Below are 24129 nucleotides of genomic sequence, written 5' to 3'. Positions count from 1 at the left end.
CCTTAAGGCAGGGTCATTCCACCGAGAAGCTACGCACCACTTCCGAAAGTCAGAGCAATACTCCTCAACAGGTCTCTTACCCTGACTTAAGATCATCAGCTGACTCTCGGCAAAGGCAGTCCTGTCAGTCTCGTCATAAATAAGTCCGAGAGCAGAAAAGAAACAATCAACGGAGGAAAGTTCAGGGGCGTCAGGAGCCAAGGAGAAGGCCCACTCTTGGGGCCCTTCCTGGAGCCGGGACATAATTATACCCACCCGCTGGCTCTCAGAACCTGAGGAATGAGGCTTTAAACGAAAGTAAAGCCTACAACTCTCCCGAAAGGAGAGAAAAGCCCTCCGGTCCCCTGAGAACCGGTCGGGCAACTTGAGGTGGGGTTCAAGAGGTGCGGTGAGGGGAACTACCAGGGTAGCATCAGGCTGGTTGACCCTCTGAGCCAGGGCCTGGACCTGTAGGGAGAGACCCTGCATTTGCTGAGCCAGGGTCTCACGGGGATCCATAGTGGTGTCAGGGACCAGGGGTAAACTAGGTATGGGCTTGTTATTATGTAATGGCAGGGGGTAGGGAGACGGACAAGTGAGCCCTAATCTACCCGCCACTCTGTCCCTGCCTACTTGCAACGACCCGCCCTAGGCGACGGGGTACAACTGGGCGGCGGTCCCTGCACTCAGTAAGTGCACGACAAACACGACAAACATACAAGGAACACAAGCAAGGAAAAGGGGCCGTTGCCCACGGCAACACCGTGAGCAACCAGAGTGGTGAACGAGCCGAGTCAAGCCAGGAGTGTGCGAGGTACAAAACGAAAAGCAGAAGAGTAGTCGGTAAGCCAGGGTCAGTATGGAGCAGGATCAAAAATAGCAGGAGCTGTAGCTGGGCCAGGAAACCACAAGGAAAGAAACACAAGCAATAACAAGCACCGAGGGACAGGAAGTGCAGGCTTAAATAGACCGAGGGCGGGAGTTAGCTGAGTCTGGCCAGGTTACGATAGGCTCTCCCACTCCTAAGCCTGCCAGCCTGAATGGTGGAAGCAGGAGTCAGTCTCAGGGATGTATTCTCAGGTGCTGACTGATTAGTTCTGGGAGTTAACCCCGAAGCTGTGCCTGGCAGATCCTTTACAACCGGGGCTAATCCTTAAAAAACTTTGTGTATCTACGTAGTTAGGGAAGGGAAGCTAGAATTTAGTTATTAAAGGGATGGATTACATATATTGTCCACTAGAAACCAATATAGTCAATTCTAAATACAGGGCCGTCACTCAAAATATCTGGGCCCCATATAGGCAAATGGTCAGGAACTCCTGTACTCTGTCCCGCTCCTCCTGCATTCCATCCAATATGATATATACTGGTTGGGACAGATGTTGCACCTTTTCAGGCCTATACCATATACTTGAGGGTAAGTAAAGAGGGGGAGGTAAAGTTAACTAGGGCTTCAAATGGCTAGTGCAGGCCCCTTTTTGTACTCAATAGCCTGGGCCACCAACCACAGTACGACCTGGACTGCCAGTATGCGTATGTATTTATGTATGTATGTGTGTGTATATATATATATATATATATATATATATATATGGCACAAAAAAGAGGGTGGCACTCCAATGGGCATAATGTAAAAATGAAAATGTTTTCACCCATAGTGCAAAGGCGACACTTCGACCCTACCATAGAGTCTTGAAACTTACTCTATGGTAGGGTCGAAACGTCGCCTTTGCACTGTGGGTGAATACATTTTCATTTTTACATTGTGCCAATTGGAGTGATGCTCCCTTTTTTATGCCATTATTCTCGTAGTCCAGGTCGAGCCCACTGGATTCCCCCTGAGAGAGGTTGTGCCTAACTCCCACGTTACCAAGCTTTGGTACCAACACTCCTCCGACAGTCACGGTGGGAGCTACCCACTACTGTCAGCATACCCTCAGGTAAGAGTTACACTCTCGGCCATGGGTTGCGTCGTGGGGGGTCAGTGGAAAATTGAAAATTACTCTATGGTAGGGTCGAAACGTCGCCTTTGCACTATGGGTGAATACATTTCCATTTTTACATTGTGCCAATTGGAGTGCTGCTCCCTTTTTTATGCCATTATTCTCGAAGTCCAAGTTTGGGGGTCAGCCTGATGAGTGGAGCACCCACAATTTTGGTTAAAACGATCTAGAATACTGATGTAGGTGGGGTTACCATGGCATGCGGCACAAGAGATGAGACGCAACTGTCTGCTTTAACTGTTTACTGTAATCAATATGGAACAGGATGCTTTCCTTTTGAGGAGCAGACAGTACCACTGAGGTTGCGGACGTCGAGCCCACTGGATTCCCCCTGAGAGAGGTTCTGCCTAACTCCCACGTTACCAAGCTTTGGTACCAACACGCCTCCGATAGTCATGGTGGGAGCTACCCACTACTGTCAGCATACCCTCAGGTAAGAGTTACACACTCGGCCACGGGTTGCGTCGTGGGGGGTCAGTGGACTAACCGGGCCTACGGGCACCGCCACAGGTCCTCACAGAGCTATCCGCTACCTTTCGTGACAACCCTCTCCCGCCCTCAGTCTTCGGCCAAACTACTCAGGCACTCCTAGGACGCAACCAAACAGCCACAGATGACAGATGCAATTTGTTCAATGTTCTTGTGCTAGTCCGATGCTGATTTGTCACCCTGCTTGTTCTACTGTCTGCTCCCAACTACAAGCACTTGGTATAATTGACAGTCCAAAACATTCTTCTGAAACGTGTAACTACAGACAGAATACTCTTCATAGGTAAGCCCATGGACACAGGCACGTGATAATCACTAGAGGGCAGGATGGGACTTCTAATAGGCATGGGCTCAATATCTATTCCACCTTCAGGGTTATAATATGGGATATGATGTGGGGGCGCTGACAGTTAGGCCTGAGGTCTGAGATCTATAGTCCCCTGTTCTTGCTCATACCGCTACAATCCGGTACCTGTACACATCTGGTCTGTTTCTACGTCTGGTACTGCTTCCCACTGCTGCTTGTTCTGACACATGGTACCTCTGTTACTTGGGCCCCACGTGGCTCCAACCTCTGGTGCCTCCTCAGGATCGCTCCCTCCTCTCTCTCTCTCTCCACCGCTTCCATCTCGTCCTGCTTTTGTGCCTCTCCTCTCCCTTTCCGCCCGACGTCACTTCCGGTCCTCACGGACCCGCCCTGTTAGAGCCAATGGAGACTTCACTGCCTCTTCTGCGCATGAGCGTGCACGTCATGACATATGGCGTCTCACCACCATTGTCATGATGAAGACAACGCTCTTGCGCTCTGGAGCAAAACTCCCGAACTACGGATGGCGGCTTGTGTCCCTGTACAGCATTACAGGGACTGTTCGCGTCTGGGAAACCGCTCCGCTCTGCAGTCTCTGACAAAGTGTCCCGGTTGATCACAACGGCATCAGCGACTAGGACCTCCTTGCGGGGTTCAGGACAGTCGAGGCTTCGGCATCGGTCTATCAGCCATGACTCTCAACTGCGTGACCTCTGTTTTCACTCCCGGATCACTTCACGAATGTCCCGGGCGAAAACCTGGCTCCCATTCACTCCCCTCCCCCTGGCGTTGACTCGGTGGGGCCTGCTCTCTGTGATGCCACATTCGCTTCCCCGGACTCCTCTCAATACAACTCTAGAACCTCCCTTAGGGCTTCGCTCATGTTCAGCGTTGGTGTGGCTCTGACAAAATCTCTCAGCGCCCTCCTCAAGGTGCGACTATCTAAGTTGGAGATAAACTGGTCCCTCATAATCCGGTCAGGTTCGGGTAGTGCAGCACATCCCGCTGGGTCTTTCTTCACCAACCGACTACACATGCCTTATAGTCCCACCGCAAATTGTTGGAGGGACTCCCCATTCTTTTGCACCCGCGTGTAAATTTCTTCCGCAGGTCTGTGGCGGAGGTGATGTCCCCGTATAATGAGTCTAGCCTATTAATGATAGTCTTTAGCGTGTTACGCTGGTCGGACCAGCACAGCTCTTCTTGCATTCTCCTCGGAATTGAGAGCTAAATCGGCTTGGTGTGCTACCGATACCTGGAACAACTGTGCAGCAGCGCGCACCCCTCAGCTCAGTCTATGATAGACACACCCTGTCCATCGAACGTAGGTATCACGGCCATGATGGGTGCGGCCGCGCCACTGCTGCTGGATGGTGATGCTGCTGCTTTCCTAGTCCAGATCGTATAGTGCCGACTACGCCAAGTTATGTAGGTGGGATTACCGTGGCACGCGGAGCAAGAGATGAGACACAACTGTCTGGTTTAACTGTTTACTGTAATCAATACGGAACAGGATGCTTTCCTTCTGAGGAGCAGACAGTACCACTGAGGTTGGGGACGTCGAGCCCACTGGAGTCCCCCTGAGAGAGGTCGTGCCTAAATCTCACATTACCAAGCTTTGATACCAACACGCCTCCGACAGTCACGGTGGGAGATACCCACTACTGTCAGCATACACTCAGGTAAGAGTTATACTCTCGGCCATGGGTTGCGTCGCGGGGGGGGGTCAGTGGACTAACCGTGTCTACGGGCACCACCACGGGTCCTCGCGGAGCTATCCGCTACCTTTCGTGACAACCCTCTCCCGCCCTCAGTCGGCGGCCAATTTATTCAGGCACATCTAGGACACAACCAAACAGCCACAGGTGACAGATGCAATTTGTTCAATGTCCTTGTGCTAGTCCGATGCTGATTTCTGTCACCCTGCTTGTTTTACTTTCTGCTCCCAACTCCAAGCACTTGGTATAATTGACAGTCCAAAACATTCTTCTGAAACGTGTAACTACAGACAGCATACTCTTCATAGGTAAGCCCAGGGACAGAGGCACGTGAAAATCACTAGAAGGCAGGATGGGACTTCTAATAGGCGTTGGCTCAATATATATTTTGTCTTCTGGGTTACAATACCGGACATGATGTGAGGGAGCTGACAGTTAAGGATGAGGTCTGCGATCTATAGTCCCCTGTTCTTGCTCAGAGCGCTTGCGGTGAAGGGGGAATCCGGTACCTGTACCAGTCTGGTCTGTTTCATTGTCTGGTGCTGCTCCCCACTTCTGCTTGTTCCAGCACACGGTACCTCTGTTACTCGTGCCCCACGTGGCTCCAACCTCTGGTGCCTCCTCTCTCTCCACCGCTTCCGTCTCGTCCTGCTTTTGCGCCTCTCCTAACCTTTTCTGCCCGACATCACTTCCGGTCCTCGCGGACCTGCCCTGTTAGGGCCGACGGAGACTTCACTGCCTCTGCTGCGCATGAGCAGGCACGTCATGACACGCGGCGTCTCACCGCCGTTGTCTTGATGATGACGACGCTTTCGCTTGGGAGCCGAACTCCCTAACTACGGTTGGTGGCCAGTGTCCCTGCACTGTACCTGTACAGCAGTAACTTTAAGAGGGGTGCTGACCACCCTTACACTCTTTGCAGTTCTGCCCCTTTGAATATGTTGGGGATATAGATAGATAGATAGATAGATAGATAGATAGATAGATAGATAGATAGATAGATAGATAGATAGATAGATAGATAGATAGATAGATAGATAGATAGATAGATAGATAGATATGGTTTCTTTTACATTCAAGTTGGGGAATTGATTCATCCTCTGGTAACGTGCACATGGCCTAATATTTGGTGGTGTTGGAGTGCTGTGTTCATCTGTGTCTGGACTACAGCACTTTTTTTTTAACATCATTGGGGAGAGAGAGGAGAGAGAGAGAGGAGAGAGAGAGGAGAGAGAGAGGAGAGAGAGAGAGAGAGAGAGAGAGAGAGAGAGACTACATGCACTGTAATCGTTGTAGCCTGTCGTGCACTGCATCTCTCAGAGCCACCCTTACTTCCTGTGGTTTTGCTTTGCAAGATACTGTAGACTGATAATAATCTGCTTCCCTCTTTACTGTGTTGTACAAAGAATGTTCTGTTCTCGCCTTTTCTCTTTTTACTTATCGATTTTTCTATTGTATTTGCACACAACCTGCTGCGCTGAGGGCTATATTTATAAAGTATGCAAATGATCTAACCCGTGGGGCGTCTTGAACGATATTCACATGATGCAATATTATTATATTAATGGAAATGCAGTCATGAGGGCATGAATCTATTTTTACATTATTGGGGAGATAATCAGTTCCTTATGATAGGCTAGTGGCTAGTCCTGCTCATATTCCCTGGAACCCGTCAGATGTAGTGCACATTATACTGACCATTAATGGGATTGTCTGATTTAGGAAAACCTTTGTTAACAGAGGGGGTCCCCCTATTCAGAACTCTCATCTATTAGCCAGAGTAGAGAGCAGCTGCAAGGAATCTCTCTCTCTCTCTCTCTCCTCCCTCTCTCTCCTCCCTCTCCCTCTCCCCCTCCCTCTCCCTCCCTCCCTCACCCTCTCTCTTCCTCTCCCTCCCTCACCCTCTCTCTTTCTCTCCCTCTCTATCTCTAAGGCTGGATTCACATGAGCGTGTGCGTTTTGCATGCGCAAAAAAAATGTGGCGTTTTGCGCGCGCAAAAGTTCCATAACAGCTCTGTGTATCAGCAGCATATGATGCGTGGCTGTGTGATTTTCGCGCAGCCGCCATCATTATGACACTCTGTATGTATGTTTGTAAACAGAAAAGCACGTGGTGCTTTTCTGTTTTTATTCATAGTTTTGACTACTGCAGCGCGCATCACGCGCGGCACACGAAAGTGCTTTCGTGTGCTGTGCGCGGTTTTCACGCACCCATTGACTTCAATGGGTGCGTGATGCGCGAAAAATGGGCAAATATAGGACATGTCGTGAGTTTTACGCAGCGGACATACGCTGCATGAAAATCACGGACAGTCTGAACTAACATTGACTAACATAGGTCCGTGCGAGGCGTGTGAAAATCATGCGCGTTGCACGGACGTATTATACATTCATCTGAATAAGCCCTTATTCTTATTGCCATATTAATCAGATTTTTGCAATAATAGATTTAAGTCTACAAGTTTTTAAATAGGACCTGTTACTGGGTCATATGTTGAACTGGTTTATTGACCTGAATAGCGCAGTCTCCCTGATTCCAGCGCTGTTTTTCCTGAACCCCGCCGTTCCAGAGATATGGCGCACTGTTGTGTTGGCTTTCCTATATGTTAATTTGCGGTGGTTAGCCAACAGGGCGTGAACTACCCTCAAGCTGCCTCGCAGTGATTGGTCCGCATCATTGGCAGGGAAGCTAGCCCCACCCCATTGGCTAACTACAGTAAATTAGCACATAGGGAGCTAACGCAAAAGTGGGCCATATCTCTGGGACCCGGGGTCCAGGAAAAAAACTGTTCTGGAATTAGGCATAAAGCGCTATTCAGGTCAGTTAACCAGTGCAACTTATATGACCTAATGAGAGGTTCCCTTTAAAGCAGAGTGGATTAATAGGTTTAGGAGAAGAGTTTGTCTCTTCCTATATGTATGTAGCATCCATCTTTTATTTCTATGTTTTTAGTACTTTTTTGTAAATTCAGTTTTCTGTTTTATGTAATAATTTTCTTTATCTTCTAATTACTATACATGTTAGGAAGCACATGACTGCCTGGGTGCTTTTAAAACCCAGTTAAAAGTATTCTCTTTCTTATTAAAGCTGCAGTATTTCTCGTGAATCAGCTGCAAAATTTGAAATTGGTCCAAAAAATATAGTAAAATTTGTTGGGTCATTAAGAGCATCTCCAGTAAAAATTTGTATAAAATATAATGTGCCTCAGAAGCACCCGCTCCCATAGGCATACTCACCCAGGTACAGAGCTACAAGACCCTGACCTTTTGTGTTTACTTCTGAAATACATTTTCTTATTCTGACTCCCATCATGCCACAGGGAGAAGCACAGATTTCATATCTAGGCAGAGCCATCTCCTGTGCTCAGTGGCGTATCTAAAAAGTGCTGTGCCCAATAGCAAACTTTTGATTGCCATCCCCCCTTCCCACACCAAGCAGTTACCAGATCCATATGAAAGTTAGGGTTAAAGGGGTTGTCTAGTCCCTAAAAAATTGATGGCCTATCATCAGGATAGGCCATCAATAGCTGATCAGTCCGGGTCCGACTCTTGGGACCCCGCTGATCAGCTGTTTTGAAGGGGGTGCAGCGCCCTTCATTTCTACTTGTTTACTGTGAATCGTCGGCACCAATGTAGCGGCGATTCACAGGTATTGCAGACTTCTCCCATTCACTTCAATGAAGAAGGCTGCAATACTGTGAATCGCCACTACATCCGATCGGCGGGGGTCCCGGGAGTCGGACGCGACCCATCAGCTATTAGTAGCCTATCCTGAGGATAGGCCATCAATTTGTCGGACTGGATAACCACTTTAACTCACACCCTTGCTGGCTGAGTCGCAGTATAAAACCACAACTTCCGTGAAACTATAACTCCCAGCATGGCTGACAGAGCATGCTGAAAAAATGGTACCACACACACTGTCAGCCACATAAGTAGAAAATGCAGGATTGGGTCATAGGAGGCATAAAGCCATAGACCAGACCCCTAGATTAATTCAGACTCAGACTAAGCCCTTAAATCAATCAAACCCAGACCAGACCCCTAAATAAATCAGACCCCAAAAAAACGAATTCAGCAACCAGGTGCCCCTGTTAACTTACCTTTCCTTGCTTCTCTTTACGGTTGTGTGCGGAAGCGCAGACAATGTCCTAATGCTGGTAACTGCTGAGGCCCCTATACAATAAAGTTCTCTCGCTGAATGTAAATTTTGCAGTTGACTGTATTTTTCCATCTCCTTTTATTATTCTGTACATAGTAAGAAAATTGCCTTTCGAATGAGATATAATACATGCATTTTCACTTGCAGGATTGCTGTACTATGCTGGTCATGGTTATGAAAACTTTGGTAACAGCTTTATGGTTCCTATTGATGCACCAAAGCCTTATGGATCTTTAAACTGCTTGTGTGTCCAAAGAATCCTAAAACTTATGCAAGAGAAAGAAACCGGACTCAATGTGTTTCTACTGGACATGTGCCGCAAAACGTGAGTAAACCGCCAAAAAATCACAATGTGTGTGCAAATACAAGACCCAGAACAATATGGTGGGCTGTATCCTAATCTAAAGGATGGAGAAGTAGGATGTGTATGGCTGAGTGGGAAATAACAAATGGGAAATAAAGTATAACAAGCATCTGCTTCATTCCTTATTGCTCGTTTACTGATTCACCCCACAAAATAGATGACTTAGAAAGGTTGTCTCATCATGACAGCCCTCCTCTAAAAACAGCCGCTCCAGCAATCAGCTGATCGCTGCAGATCCTGCTCCTGGAGCCCTTGGTAATTAGCTGTGATTGTCAGGGGAAATTTCATCTGGCCATGCAATTCCTCTTTAAATGAATGGCTGACCATGAAATATATGGATGGGCCAGGTCCACCATAGTGGGAGTTGCTTTGGTTCATAGAGAAGTAGCCAAACAAAATTAAGTAATAAAAGGGAAACCCTTTGACACTAGAGATGTTCATGTCACCTACTCATGTAAAGGGGTTGTCTCATCATGTTGTTCAGTAGTGTTAGAGCTGAGTGTTAAGTGTATGTGTGAGGCATTCAAGTCACTGAACCACCAAAAGAAGTTGTCCCATCATAGACTATAAAGACATTCTGATTTGTGGAGGTCCAGAAGCTAGGACACCCACCAATTCCAAGAACATACCTGTCCTGGACCTAGCCATCAATGGAAAATGTCAAATTCCAAACTACCCATTCCTCTCCATAGAGCGGGACCATGCAAATGGGTTGCCCACGTTGGACAATATGTTTTTGTTCAAAGGGTCTTTTAAAGATGATCACATGATGCTCTGCTGCAAGGACCAAGCGATCATCTGAATTCTATGAGGGGAACACGGCAAGAAGTGTTCAATCCCACTGCTGCGCCACCACATGGCAGATGAAGCACTGCACAATCCCCATTGAAATCATGATGATATCCAGGTAATACACAGATGTGTCAGGTCCTCCAGAGGGAAAGAGGCTCTTTGTAGCCACTTGCAACTTTGGCTAATAGATGGTGAGCCCCCTTTCTATTAACCTCTTAAAGACCTGGCCTGTTTAGGCCTCAAGGACATAACATTTTTCTTTTTTCATTGTAGCATTCCAAGAGCCAGAACTTTGTTATATTTTTCTTGATGTAGCTGTATAAGGGCTTGTTTTTTGAAAAATGAGTTGTATTTTCCACTAACACCATTTTGTGCATATAACTTATTAGTTAACTTTTATTTATTTTATTTGGAGGGGGATTGGGGAAAGTTTTTTTCATTTTAAATTCCCTGTGCATCATAAATAAAACTACTTGTATTCTATGGCTCGGTATGATTACAGCAATACCAAATGTGTATAGGTTTTTTTTAACGCTTTTATTTTTCTTAATTAACTAGGGGGCTTCACAATGCAATCTTCTGTTTTGCTTTTATAATGCTTTGGTATACTTGGTATACCAAAGCATTACTGCCCACCAGTGTAAAACTGATATGCAATCTATTAGGCACAAGAGGTAACTCATTGGTGGCCCAAGATCGTGTTCGTGGGCCACCGTTGCATGACAAAAGGCACTCCCGCTGTCAAACTACTTAGATGCCGAGGTCGATATTAACTGCGTCATAGGGGTTAAATGTCCAGAATTTGCATTGGGATCCCGGCTGTCAGTCAAAGTCAGCTTCTGTAGTGAACGCACAGGCATAGCTCCTGTGCGCCCTGTGCAATTCCAACAAGGTATTTGTACGTTATTCTTTGGCAACTAGATGAAGCACATGTATTTAATTTTGTATTAAGGGTTTAAGAATTACCTAGAAGGAATTTTTTTAAAAGTGTTTTCTAAAGCGGCATATGGTTCATACAGGGTCTTTCAGTCTCTCATCATGATATTACTCATTACAGGAACCAGCATGATTGCACTATCCTGAATCCAGAAAACCTGAAGGTGACAGCAAACATTGTCTTTGGATACGCCACGTAAGTTATTTTCCATTGGCCTGAATGTCACATGCAGAAGTTCTCTGTGAGTGTACAAATATATTTCTGTTTTGGTGCTTTGTCCTTAGTTTGCATTGTACATAGTAAAATTCAGAATGGGCCTCACAAAAAGCTCCACCGAATGTACCAATCTTTTATTAAAGTTAAAGGCTATGGAAACCTTCGGTGGCTTTTATTTATATATATATATATATATATATATATATATATATATATATATATATATATATATATATATATATATATAGAATCCAAAAATCAGGCAGCACTCCAAGGTATAAGCAAGGTAGAAAAAGGTGCTTTATTGGTCTATATACACACGACGTTTCAGCTCAACACAGGAGCCTTTCTCAAGTGAGACTCACTTGAGAAAGGCTCCTGTGTTGAGCTGAAACGTCGTGTGTATATGGACCAATAAAGCACCTTTTTCTACCTTGCTTATACCTTGGAGTGCTGCCTGATTTTTGGATTCTACTACAGCAGGTCTGTTAGCCCTGACCTGGGCAGGTCGGCACCACCTATGATTTACAAGGCTGTGCGGCTGACATTGTATTTGGACTTTTATATATATATATATATATATATATATATATATATGTGTGTGTTTTAGCATACAAAGCAACTTTGAAATGTACTTTTATTAAAAATATTGTACCGCTTCGCTTCTGCAGCTTCTATGTATTCCAGTACATATAAGCTGCAGAATGCCGTTGTCAGCTGAATCCGTCAGTGAGCTGCGTAGGCTCCTGTGTGCTCCTGAGTGATCATTGCCAGTACAGTAAGACTGGGTTCACATGACCTATTTTCAGGCGTAAACTAGGCGTTTTACGCCTCGAATTACGCCTGAAAACACGGCTCAAATACGTCGGCAAACATCTGCCCATTCATTTCAATTGGTTTGCTGACGTACTGTGCCGACGACCTGTAATTTTACAAAAGACGACGCGTAAAATAACAGCGTCGTCAAAGAAGTGCAGGACACTTCTTGGGACGTAATTTGAGCCGTTTTTCATTGACTTCAATGAAGAACAGCTCCAAATTACGACCGTAATTGACGCCTCGCAAAACGCGAGTACGAGCAATTACATCTGAAATTCAGGAGCTGTTTTCTCCTGAAAACAGCTCCGTAATTTCAGCCGTAATTGACGTTATCGTGTGCAAATACCCTAAGGTGTTGGCTATGACATAGGGCTGACACCCACTTAGTATGGAGCGGGTGTCAGCCTGTGAGCCCGCTCCATACTCATCTTTCCCGGTCGTGATGTAGTTATGTCAAATGTTGGTAAGGGGTTAAATCTAAGTCTATGCAGGGGATTTGGAGCTCTGTATCAGAAAAACAAAGCTGAGCTATAGATTTTGCACTGTGATCCACAAAGGGTGGAGGAACAAACACAGCAGGCTCTTCTGTCCTGGGTGGCAAAACGGCACCATAATGAGGGGTCCTTTTTTTATCTTTGCTAGGGGGCCACCGTTCTGTTATGTACACCACTTAAGCAGTCAAGGTTTCTCTTATGGTTGGATTCATGCATTCATATTGCTGTCTTGGCGGCTGCTTTAGGGAATTGTCATTTTGTAACTACACACAATCCCACAGCAGCGGCCATATATCCAGAGATCCCCAGTATGGAATGATCAGCGTCTTCTTAATTGCCCATTAGGGAGGTGTTCACACTGTTAGTAGCAGGTTGGTGATAAGGTCTGGTGGACCTGACAAAGATCATTAATCTGAGACTAGCTAATGAGCTTCTTCTTGTCATGCCTCATATGTAGTTACTTTTATTTAGGTGCCAGGGGGCAGAAGCGTTTGAAATTCAACATTCAGATCTAGCAAATGGCATTTTTATGAAGTTTCTGAAGAAACGCATATTAGAAGATAAGAAAATCACCGTTCTGCTAGACCAGGTTGGAGAAGGTGAGAACATATTTTATTTCAAGGCCACTTTCAGACGTTTCATTTTAGCCTTTGTATTATCGCCACAATACCCGGACTTCCCACAGTTTTACTGAACTGGACTTAGAGAACCATAGGTTCCTATAATCCTCCTGTGTGGGGGAAGGGAAGTCACAACTATTCTAGGTGCTGCACAATGGTGCCCCACTTTTTTACTTCTATGGCCCATTACTTATAGGAGCCCTTTCTTAAGTTAAAAGGATATTACACCATTACTAAATCGTAGGGGTCCTGTTTCGATCCCCACTGATCCTCAGAATTAAGTGGATGTAACGCTAGTTATGTCCTGCTGCTGCTTATTCACATTATTTCACTGCACGGCGATGGTCCCAGACACCCACTGTAGAGGGAGCTACATACAACACAACCCCATTCACTATTTATTCCATTTATTTGAGGACCTTTGTTATTTTTTAGATATGGGACGTTGTTTGCTCACCAAAGGAATGCAAGCTCTAGAAATCCGCAGCAGCCTGTCTGCCAGGAGGGCACTGACTGACCCTATACAGCACAAAGCATGTTCTACAGAGTCCTTGGCAAGAAATCTGCAATGGGCCAAGGCAAATGGTGAGATCTTTGAAACATATCAATGCATCGAGTTGCAAAAAATGAGATGGTCCAAACTAAAATATGTTATATGCATGCTTGCTTGTTCTCCTGGATTGTCTGAGAACCCAGAATTTTATCATTTCATTCAATGACTGGTGGCTGGAGGAAAGCCGGGGCTTTAGAGCTCTGTACCAGAAAAAAAAAAAATACAAAGCTTGAACCCTATAAAGATATATTCTAAAATGAATCAGCCCAGACTTTTGTATTTATTTACAGGAAATAAAGTGCACAATGCTGGCACTGTTTACGAGGGGGGCAGTATCCTGGCACTGTTTATGTTTATGTGGGGGCAGTATGCTGGCACGGTTTATGTGGGGGCAGTATGCTGACACTGTGTATGTGTGGACAGTATGCTGGCGCTGTTTATGTGGGAAACTCTGACACTATTGTTAATTGGGGCACTCTGCTGCCACTGTTAGTGAGGTTACTTGGATGGCACGGGTAATCGTTAACTAATCAGATCTTTAGTTAGTAGTGCAGACAATCTGATTTCCCCAGAAAAAAATGTTTCAGAATTCCATTCAGGTCTTTAATATTAGTGGCCTTTCCTTGGGATATGCCATCATCAGCTAAATGAAAGGGGTGCCGCTTCTCTTTAGTTCTTTACCCAGGCATAGTGACATAAATATGGTTGTAGCTTTGCCTAGCACGGCAGCTCAGTCCATTCACTTGAATGGAACTGAGCTGTAGAGAGTTGTAGTACCGATACCTAAGTAAACCATAAACGGAGAGCCCTTTAATTCAGCAGATCGGCAGAGTTACCAGGAGTCTAAGGATAGGCCATCAATATTAAAGTATCCATGTCTTAAAGGGGTTCTCCGCTTTGGACAATCTTAACTTCTTAGAAGTGTCTCTTGATAATAAGGAGATCAGAAAGTGTCCTCCAGTGATCAGCTGTTATCTGTGAGGAAACCTGGCAGTAAGTGTTCAATTTCCCTGCAGCGCCACCACAGGAAAAATTAAGCATTACACAGTGTCAATTCATATTAATGTTTTGTCTGTGTAATGCAGGACAAGACAGGTCCTCCAGTGCGAGAGACGCTCTTGGTAACCGCTCTCCACTCTGGTGAAGAGATGAAGATCATGAACAGAAGACCCTTCTCTATTAACTCAGAATTCCATAATAGGGTGTATGAAAATGGGTGTCCTAAACTAGACAACTCCTTTAAGTTATTAGACAAGCCAGTTTTATGCTTCATGATGTGATTTCATCTGCAGAACTTCCGGAGAGCACGTGCATTGAATTTGACTGCGGTGTAAAAATCAAGTTGGGCTTTGCTGCAGAATTCTCCAATGTGATGATCATCTACTTGCGAATTATAACCAAACCCACTAACATCATTCACTGTACGGCCAACGTCACTGACTTTCCATTAGTGAGTATCTTTCCAGGTTCTTCATGTTCCTTTAATTGTGTCTGGTGTGATAATTGATATATATCATAGCCTGTATGAGCATCAAAGTGATATTATATCTCATTCCTACCTTAGACTTTTTAGATTTGTCACCTGCCCCTGGACCATAGCAGCCAACTTTACTTTCCCTGGTCTAATGTACTTTCTATTTGTAACACTTTGTCTTCTTGATGTCAATGGATAGGAACAACAATGGATAGGAACATAAAGGCTGAAGATGGGTACAGACCTAATGCTTCTCTCAGCTGAGGGTTTGCTACAATGTATCAGTGAATAGAAATGTTCAAAGGCTGAAGCCACCTCCTGATCTTGAGCTTACACAACCAAATTTTTGGTTACAGTGTATCAATATAAGCACGCCTCTGTGGGCTAAACTCAGCAACAACACGAGTCTCTGTCTGCAGTTCCAGACTGATAGCTCTTACCTACACTGATACATTGTAACAAACTCTCAGCTCTGTGAAAGTAAGTCCGAGTTTGGATCTGTTTGTCTTACAATTTAGATGTCAGGTGGCTCAATGATGCGCTTTCTTTTAGCTTGGAACGCAAGTACTACAGTCCGCAGAGCCGCAATCTAAAGCGCGGGGTCCCCACAAAATCTGTAACTGGGACCCATGCCTACTTGTTCCATTTATAATACTGTTATCTTCTTATGATGAAGAGGGTCCAGGTGCAACTGCTATCTCTGCCCGCTTTATAGCTACAAACCTGCTGGGGTGCATTTGGCAGTAGAACCAATATGTATTACATATTGTACCTGGCAGTCTGGGCTCCCTCAAAGTCATTCAATTAATTCAAACTTTTTTTTGTTTTATTGTCCTTACACAGGATTTATACATTGACACTAAAGAAACAAACAAAGACACTCCAGAAGAAACAGGAAGCTTCTTGGTATCGAAGGACCTTCCAAAGCATTGCTTATACACCCGTCTGAGTTCCCTGCAAACACTAAAGGTTGGTAAGCAAATAATGCTGTGACCCTCCTAATCTGTGCAGAAAGTAGAGCTCCAGGCAACTTCCGTAAATCTGGCAAGCAAAAGCAAGAAAAGGGAAAGTCTTGTAAAGACTTTAAAGGGGTTCTCCGCTTGGACAATGTCTACTTGTTAGAAGGGCCCCTTGACAATAAGCAGATCACAAAGTGTCCCCTTGCTAAGACCCCCAGGAGTCTGCTGCAATCTGTGGGGAACCTGGTATTAAGTGTTCAATTTCTCTGCAGCACCACCACATGGGAAACTAAGGGGGTTGACCTAACATTAAATATCATATTAATTGTTTAGTTCATAAAAAAAATTAACCATATTTTCCATTTACTTGCTTTTAAAAAAAGACTTTCCAGTGAAGAGATATGACATTTACTTACATAGTATGGCGCCACCTGATGTTCAAAGTATATAGCAATGTGCACATCCACCTAATGAGCTTAGTGCTGCTAGAGAGCATGCTCAGTCACTCTTCCCATAGCCAGGTCTCTACTTAGTGATCTGCTGTTCACTGCAGAGTAGCCATAAGAAATAGCCTTATGCCCTGCTTGTCAGGAAAGGAGCAGAGACACTGCAGTAGCAGGGCAGTATAACTGAAGAAACTCATTTTCAGCTTGTCAGGGAAGGATCAGTTCAGTAAAGCTCATGAGACTGCTTGTCATGGAAGGAGCATAGCCTCTGCAGTAGCATGACAGGATAGCTGAAGATACTCATTCTCCGCTTGTCGGGCAGGGAACAGAGCGTTAGGCCTCGTTTACACGAGCGTGATATACGTGCGTGCGACGCGCGTGCTTTTCACACGTGTCGTACGCACCTATATTAGTCTATGGGGGCATGCAGACAGTCCGTGAGTTTTGCTCAGTGTGAGTCCGCTGAGAAAAACTCACGACATGTCCTATCTTTGTGCGCTGTTCGCGCATCACGCACCCATTGAAGTCAATGGGTGCGTGAAAACCACGCATGCCGCACGGAAGCACTTCCGTGCGAACTGCGTGATTCGTGCAACAGCTGTCAAATTCTGAATGTAAACAGAAAAGCACCACGTGCTTTTCGGTTTACAAACATCCAAACGGAGTGTCATAATGATGGCGGCTGCGAGAAAATCTCGCAGCCGCGCATCATACGCTGATGACACACGGAGCTGTTAAGTGCCTTTTGGGTATGCAAAACGCCGCGTTTTTTGTGTGCGCAAAACGCACACGCTCGTGTACATGAGGCCTAAGGCTGAGGAAACTCCTTCTACTCAGCTTGTCAGGGAAGGAGCAGAGCCTCTGCAATAGCATGACAGTGTAGCTGACGAGACTCATTTTTCTTAGCTTGTCAGGGAAGGAGCAGAGCCTCTACGGAAACATGGCAGTATAGCTGAGGAGACTTCTTCTACTCAGCTTGTCAGGGAAGGAGCAGAGCCTCTGCAGAAACATGGCAGTATAGCTGAGGAGACTTCGTCTACTCAGCTTGTCAGGGAAGGAGCAGAGCCTCTACAGTAGCATGACAGTATAGCTGAGGAAACTCCTTCGTAGCTCAAGGAGCAGAGCCTCTACAGTAGCATGGCAGTATAGCTGAAGAGACTTCTACTTAGGTTGTCAGGTTTGGAGCAGAACCGTACAGCTGAGGAGATTCCTCAGCTTGTCAGGGAAGGAGCAGAGTCTCTGCAGTAGTAGGGCAGTATAACTGAGGAAACTCCTTCTCAGCTTGTCAGGGAAGGAGCAGAGCCCATTCAGTGACATGGCAGTAGAGCAGAGGAGACTTCTCATCTTGTTAGCACTGTACAGCTCTGTATCCTGACAGCAGATATTAACACTGTACATTTCCACTCTGCCTTAATTGTTTTATTTTATTATATTTACACACTATATATAGCTATACTATATATTCACTACTATGGAACCCACGTTACCGATTTACCGGGAAAGTAAGAAGGGGCTCTTATCAGCTGCTAGAGGGGAAAGGAGAGTGATGTTGCTCAGAGCACGCCGTCAGCAGCACAGATTAGCAGGAGCACCAAAGGGGACACCGGGAAGCAAAAAAAAAAGAAGAAAAATGTATTATATGCTAGAAACACTGAAAATTACTTTGACAGCTATTAACAAAATTTCTGGACATTCGATATAAAACATTTTTATTTATGGGAAGTATTACACAGTGCCCATCCATATCAATTGGTTGTCTGTGTAATGCAGGACAGACAGGTACTCCAGAGTGAGAGCTCTTTGTAGCCTTTCTCTATTCCATATTAAAGTATCCATGTCTTACGGGGTTCTCCGCTTTGGACAATCTAAACTTGTTAGAAGTGTACCTTGATAATAAGATCAGGTCCTCCAGAGTGAGGGACGCTCTTTGTAGCCTCTTACTATTCTGACCAAGAGATGAAGATCCTGAACAGAGGATACCCCTCAGGGGCGTAACTTGGAAAGCCTGGGCCCCATAGCAAAATCTTGACTGGGACCCCCAGGTGTCACATGCAGCCCCCCTTATAGATAGCAACCCCTGTAGATTGTGCCATATGTCCCCCTGTAGACAGTGCTATACAGCCCCGCCTATAGACCGTATCACACTCCACTTGTAGATGGCGCCCCCCACCTCCCCCTTGTAGATAGTGCCATACAGCCCCCTGTAGATATCACCATAAAGCCCCCCCTGTATGTAGCGCTATACAGCTCCCACTGTATATAGTGCCACACAGCTCCCCCTTAGGAGATTGCGCCACACACTGCCCCCTGTAGATAGAGCCACAGCCCTCCCCCTTATAAATAGTGCCATACAGCCCCATAGTAGATAGTGCCACAAAGCCCCCCCCTTAGTAGTGCCACACAGCCCCTTGTGTATAGTGCCACACAGCTCCCCCTTGTGTATAGTGCCACACAGCCCCCCAAGTAGTACAAGGCAATGGCGCATCCGAGAAAGTTGTATCAGCCAGGGGGATGTCAATCAATGGATTGGTGGGTTTGGAGGCAGGACTATGCGACTCTTCAGGATAGTGGCACCGCCTCATGACCCCTTAATGAGCAATTAGCATATGGTGTGCACCGTTTTAAAAGTTAATTTTAAAGATTTTGCTGCATCTGAAAAAAACATGGTCATGTATTACTGCATGGTGGCGGTTCAAGTGGTTAGAAACTACCAGACACGTTCTCATGAAATATACAATAAATTGAAAACAGATCCATCTGCCATGCACTTTTGTTATTATAAATATATCCTATATAATTATAGCTCCAGAACCAAGCTCATACATATATACAGAACCAAGCTCAGTACATATATACGGTACGAGAGCCAAGCTCAATACATATATACAACACCAGAACAAAGCTCAGTACATACATACAGCACCAGAACCAACCTCAGTACTTAAATACAGCATCAGAACCAAGATCAGTACATATATACAGCACCAGAACAAATACAGCTCAATTTAGTGCAACCCCTGCCGTATACGTTTGTACGGCGTAAAACTACAGCTCCCAACATGGCCCCATTAAGTGACTCACTGGACCGGAGGGAGAAGAAAATAACTAGAATCTGAGTCGTCACCAGACGTCTATAAAGAATATCTCCCGGCCATGACCCATTTCTGCAGTTTTCCGCTCAATGTCTTCAGCTTCTCACTTTTAAAACATTTCTGCACCTATAAACGAAGTTAAAATTCTCAACACCTCTAAATATAATAAAGCGCCATACACTGCACCACTGACTATAATAGCGCCATACACTGTGTCCCAGATTCTGATAGTGCCATACACTGTGTCCCACACACACACCGTGCCCCCTGTAGATAGTGCCCCCATAGCCCCCTGTAAATAGTGATCCCCATAGAGCCTCTGTAGATAGTGCCCTACATAGAAGTCCCTCTAGATAGTGCCCCACATACAGCCCTCTGTAGATAGTGCCCACATATGGACTCCAGAGCTGCAAGGCAATAGTGCTAACCACTGAGCCACCGTGCTGTCCTACATATAGCTTCCTCTAAAGTTAGTGCTCCACATATAACCCACCTCTGTAGATAGTGCCTTATATATAGTCCACCCCTGTAGACAGTGCCCTACATATAGCCCCCCTGTAGGTAGTGCCCCACAGGTAATCCACACTTGTATATAGTGTCCCACATATAGCCCACCCCTGTAGACAGTGCCCTACAAATAGCTCCCCCTATAGATAGTGCTCCACATATAGCCCACCTCTGTAGATAGTACCTCACATATAGCCCCCCCTGTATATAGTGTCCCACATATAGCCCATCCCTGTAGACAGTGCCCTACATATAGCTCCCCCTGTAGACAGTGCCCCACATCCCCACATATAGACCCCCCTGTAGATAGTTCCCCTCATCCCCACATATAGACCCCCCCTGTATATAGTGCCCCACAACCACACATATAGACCCCCTGTATATAGTGGCCCACATATAGACGATCCCCCTGTAGATAGTGCCCCACATCCCCACATATAGACCCTCCAGTAGATAGTGCCCCACAACCCCACATATAGACCCCCCCTGTAGATAGTGCCCCACATCCCCACATATATACCCCCTGTATATAGTACCCCACATCCCCACATATAGACCCCCCTGTATATAGTGCCCCACAACCCCACAAACCCACATATAGACCCCCCTGTATACAGTGGCCCACATACCAACATATAGACGATCCCCCCTGTAGATAGAGCCCTCCTGTAGATAATGCCACTCACAGGTCTGCTCTCTTCTATAAGGTCTGCTGGAGCTGAACGACGCGTCATTCACAGGTGCTGTTTGGCAGGGCAGAATGACTTGCCCCATCAATCAGCGCCTTTCAAGCATGGAAGTGGCGCAATGACGTCATCATGCCACTAGCGTCGTTGAAAGGCGCAGCAAGTAATTTTTCCCCACCAATCCGCATCATTGTAAGGCGCTGAATGGTCGGGCACGGAAAATAGCGCTAATGCATGCATTAGTACCTGCGTGCTATGGACGCAGGTACAATTACTGCAAGAGGTGGCTGTTTCTAGCACCGGGGCCCCCTCCAGTGCTAGCAATGCCCCCCAGCCCATACATGTTAGAGGCTCGGCAGCGTGGGCCCCGTAGTAGCGTCACACCCACTGTAGCAGCCATAACGGCATATGGGGGGGTGTGTCAGCTAGCGGCACGGACCCCCTTAAGCTGCGGGCCCCGTAGCAGCCGCTACGTCTGCTACAGCAGTAGTTACGCCACTGACCCCCCTCTATTAACTCAGAATCCCCAAGTGTAAATGAAAACAGACAACCTCTTTAAAGTGCTCTATAGTACTTTATAGTCTGTATAGTGAAGAGGGTTAACATAAGTAGTTCTCACTACTGATATACCACCTTAATTTATATTCCCAAGGCCGGATTCACCCGAGGGTGTGCGTTTTGCGCGCGCAAAAGGTACATAACAACTCCGTGTGTCAGCAGCATATGACGCGTGGCTGCGTGATTTTCACGCAGCCGCCATCATTATGACAGGTGCTTTCCTGTTTACAATAATAGTTTTTACTGCTGTTGCGCGAATCACACGCGTCACACTGAAGTGCTTCCGTGTGCTGCACGTGATTTTCACGCACCCATTGACTTCAATGGGTTCGTGATGCGCGAAAAACGCACAAATATAGGACATGTCGTGGGTTTTACGCAGCCAGTTTTATTGGCCAGTAGTCTCCAAGATAAAAATTATTGTCAGAAAAATATCATAATAAATTTTTTGATGTATTATATATTATTTTTTTTATATGTACATTTTTTTTCCCTTTAGGAAAACTTGACTTTTACAGTATGTTTGACTTACATGTATGAAGGTGTTGAAGATATGATGGACGAAAGAAAGAAAATCGATGTAGGAAAACCTTTGGTTGCAAAATTAGACATTCATTCCGGACTACGAAGTCCCTGCACGCAACCCAGTCATACACCTCATAGTCCTCGCACACAGCCCAGTCACATACCTCATAGTTCTCGCACACAGACCAGTCATATACCTCATAGTTCTCGCACACAGCCCAGTCATATACTTCACAGTCCCTGCCACAGTCCAGAGACTGCTGCAGGCTCATCATCAGTTCCCGGACCCACTCAACTTTTTACAAACCCCCATTACCCACAGTCACCGCTCCCTGTCTTCCAACAAAACTTAAGAAGCAGCATGCAGTCTGACAATTGGAAAGATTACTATTCAGGATATCCTCCTAGTAGTGGACGGAGGTACTTCTCAGAATGCAGATCACCATATAGCAACATGACAACGCCAAGACATAGCAATGTACCAGAGGAGTGCACAGAGGACCATTCTGACTTTCGTTATTAATATTCAAAATTACAGGTGTTTTTTGTATGTAATTTCACTTTGTGCTACAGTATTGTTACTTTCAGTATTCAGGAGGAATTATTGTGCTAGCTTTTTTTTTTATCATTGGGCCAACTTGCATTTCTTAAGGATCTATGTCCACCTTTGCAACCAAGAAAGTAACTTTGCAAATTATTCAAAATATCCAACCGTTTTAAGTATACAGCTCCTATTCTGACCAATATGTATCCATGGTTACTGGCTCCTTCTCTTGCTAACCTATAGACAGTAGTAGCTCTAATGGGGGGCAGATGGATAATATTAGCACGTGACCCCTGGATCAGACTGCACACAGGGTTTGTTTTTAGTTTGTAACCATGAAGATGCACATAAATCTGAATAGGAGCTGTACTGTATATACAAAAGGTAGTTTTTTTTTATTCACATGTCACCGATTGGCTGTATATAATTCCACTATTGATTGGTGCTTACGGTCACTTTTGGATTTCCTGCTGTGCTAGAGGCAGAGAAAGCTGCTTCATTAGGTGTCTGGAAAGAGACCTGCTTCCTTTCAGTCTAAAAAATGCTAGTAAGATAAAAAGTAAAACCTGATCATATTGGATACTTACACTGTACATATAGAACTGTAACAAAATACAAAAATGCAACGAATAATATATTTGCTAAATGACTAATATATATTTTTAGAGAGGGTTATAAATACATTTGACTATATTTTTGATTAAACATTATGTACAGAATACAAATGCTGCAAAAAAAAAAAAAGGGGGGTGTCACCAATAGCAATCATTATAGAACTGAACCCCCTATACACTAAGCCTGTAGCTGGTTGTTATTGGTAATACCGTGCCATATGATCCCCACCTACATAGTTTTGCATCAATATTATATAATTGTCTTTTCAGCATTATGTTATGTAAATTTGTGACTTTCTATTATAAATAATTTGAGACTAAATTGGCAAATGATGTAATTTTATTTTTATATGAAGTCATAAACTTATCAGGAGTTTTCACATGACTATACCGTCTATCTTTGTCCAATTTATTTTCTACTTTTCAACTAGTCTCATTGTATTGCAAACATATTAAACGACAAGCCCAAGACTGTATCGGGAGGCCGATCCCCGACAAGCGTAGTCGCAACTTGAATGACATCTGTAAGATGATGAAACAGAGTAGCACAACATAGTGGGACGTCTTGAAGACCGTGAAGCACAGTAGCACAACGTAGCAGGAAAATACTTCAGTAGCGTCATGCAGACTTGTTAAAGAAGGAGTTGCACACCGCTCAGGAGTAGTTTGGTAGCCAGCAGGAACAATGTATGACTGGGAACATTATTGGTGAAGGCTAACCAGGGATGCGGAGTCTAAGGAATCCCCCGTTCTTCACCCTTAACCCTGTGCAAAGAGGTATGGACTTTGCCGGTATGTTTCCAGGTCGTCGTCCCCAATGGGTGGTTGGGCTGTGGGTGGCTGGTGTGAACAGTTTCATGGTCAAACAAATCCAAGTCGGTAACAGACAGTCAACGTTAGAGCCAGTAATAAGAATCAGCAGACTAGGTCAGGATGAGGCCAGAGTTCGGTACACAGATGAGACAGATCAAATCTGGCAGAATGTGTTAATTTTTGCCTACAGTGCCACCACAGGGAAAATTCAGCATTACACAGTGCCCATTTAAATCAACAGGTTGTTTGTTTCGTACAGAACAGGACAGGTCCTCCAGAGCAAGAGGGGTGTAATGTAAATCCTGAACAGATGACCCGCTATATTATCTCAGAATTCCCTAATAGTGTATGAAAATGTATATTTTGAAACTGGACAACACTCCTTTATATGATATATTTATTTCTAGAAAATTAAAAATGCCATTTTAGTGTTTTAGAATATCCTACACCTACGCTGA

At 45.1% G+C, this 24129-nt stretch overlaps 1 protein-coding gene across 1 annotated transcript in view; it reads left to right on the top strand.

Moving 5' to 3' along the window:
• The window catches only part of MALT1 (MALT1 paracaspase), an 88716-nt gene extending 65538 nt beyond the window's left edge, over window positions 1-23178 (top strand). The window contains exons 11-17 of the mRNA XM_075854977.1: window positions 8806-8983; window positions 10872-10946; window positions 12752-12879; window positions 13336-13485; window positions 14746-14903; window positions 15771-15896; window positions 21675-23178. Coding sequence (XP_075711092.1) covers window positions 8806-8983; window positions 10872-10946; window positions 12752-12879; window positions 13336-13485; window positions 14746-14903; window positions 15771-15896; window positions 21675-22223 — 1364 coding nt within the window. The 3' untranslated portion in view covers window positions 22224-23178. The remainder of the gene's footprint in view (window positions 1-8805; window positions 8984-10871; window positions 10947-12751; window positions 12880-13335; window positions 13486-14745; window positions 14904-15770; window positions 15897-21674) is intronic.
• Window positions 23179-24129: the final 951 nt, after the last annotated feature.

The sequence above is a fragment of the Rhinoderma darwinii genome, chromosome 1, assembly GCF_050947455.1.
Source record: "Rhinoderma darwinii isolate aRhiDar2 chromosome 1, aRhiDar2.hap1, whole genome shotgun sequence".
NCBI lineage: Eukaryota > Metazoa > Chordata > Amphibia > Anura > Rhinodermatidae > Rhinoderma > Rhinoderma darwinii.
The sequence above is the reverse complement of the archived record's forward strand: the minus strand, read 5'-3'. Positions and strand labels throughout refer to the sequence as shown.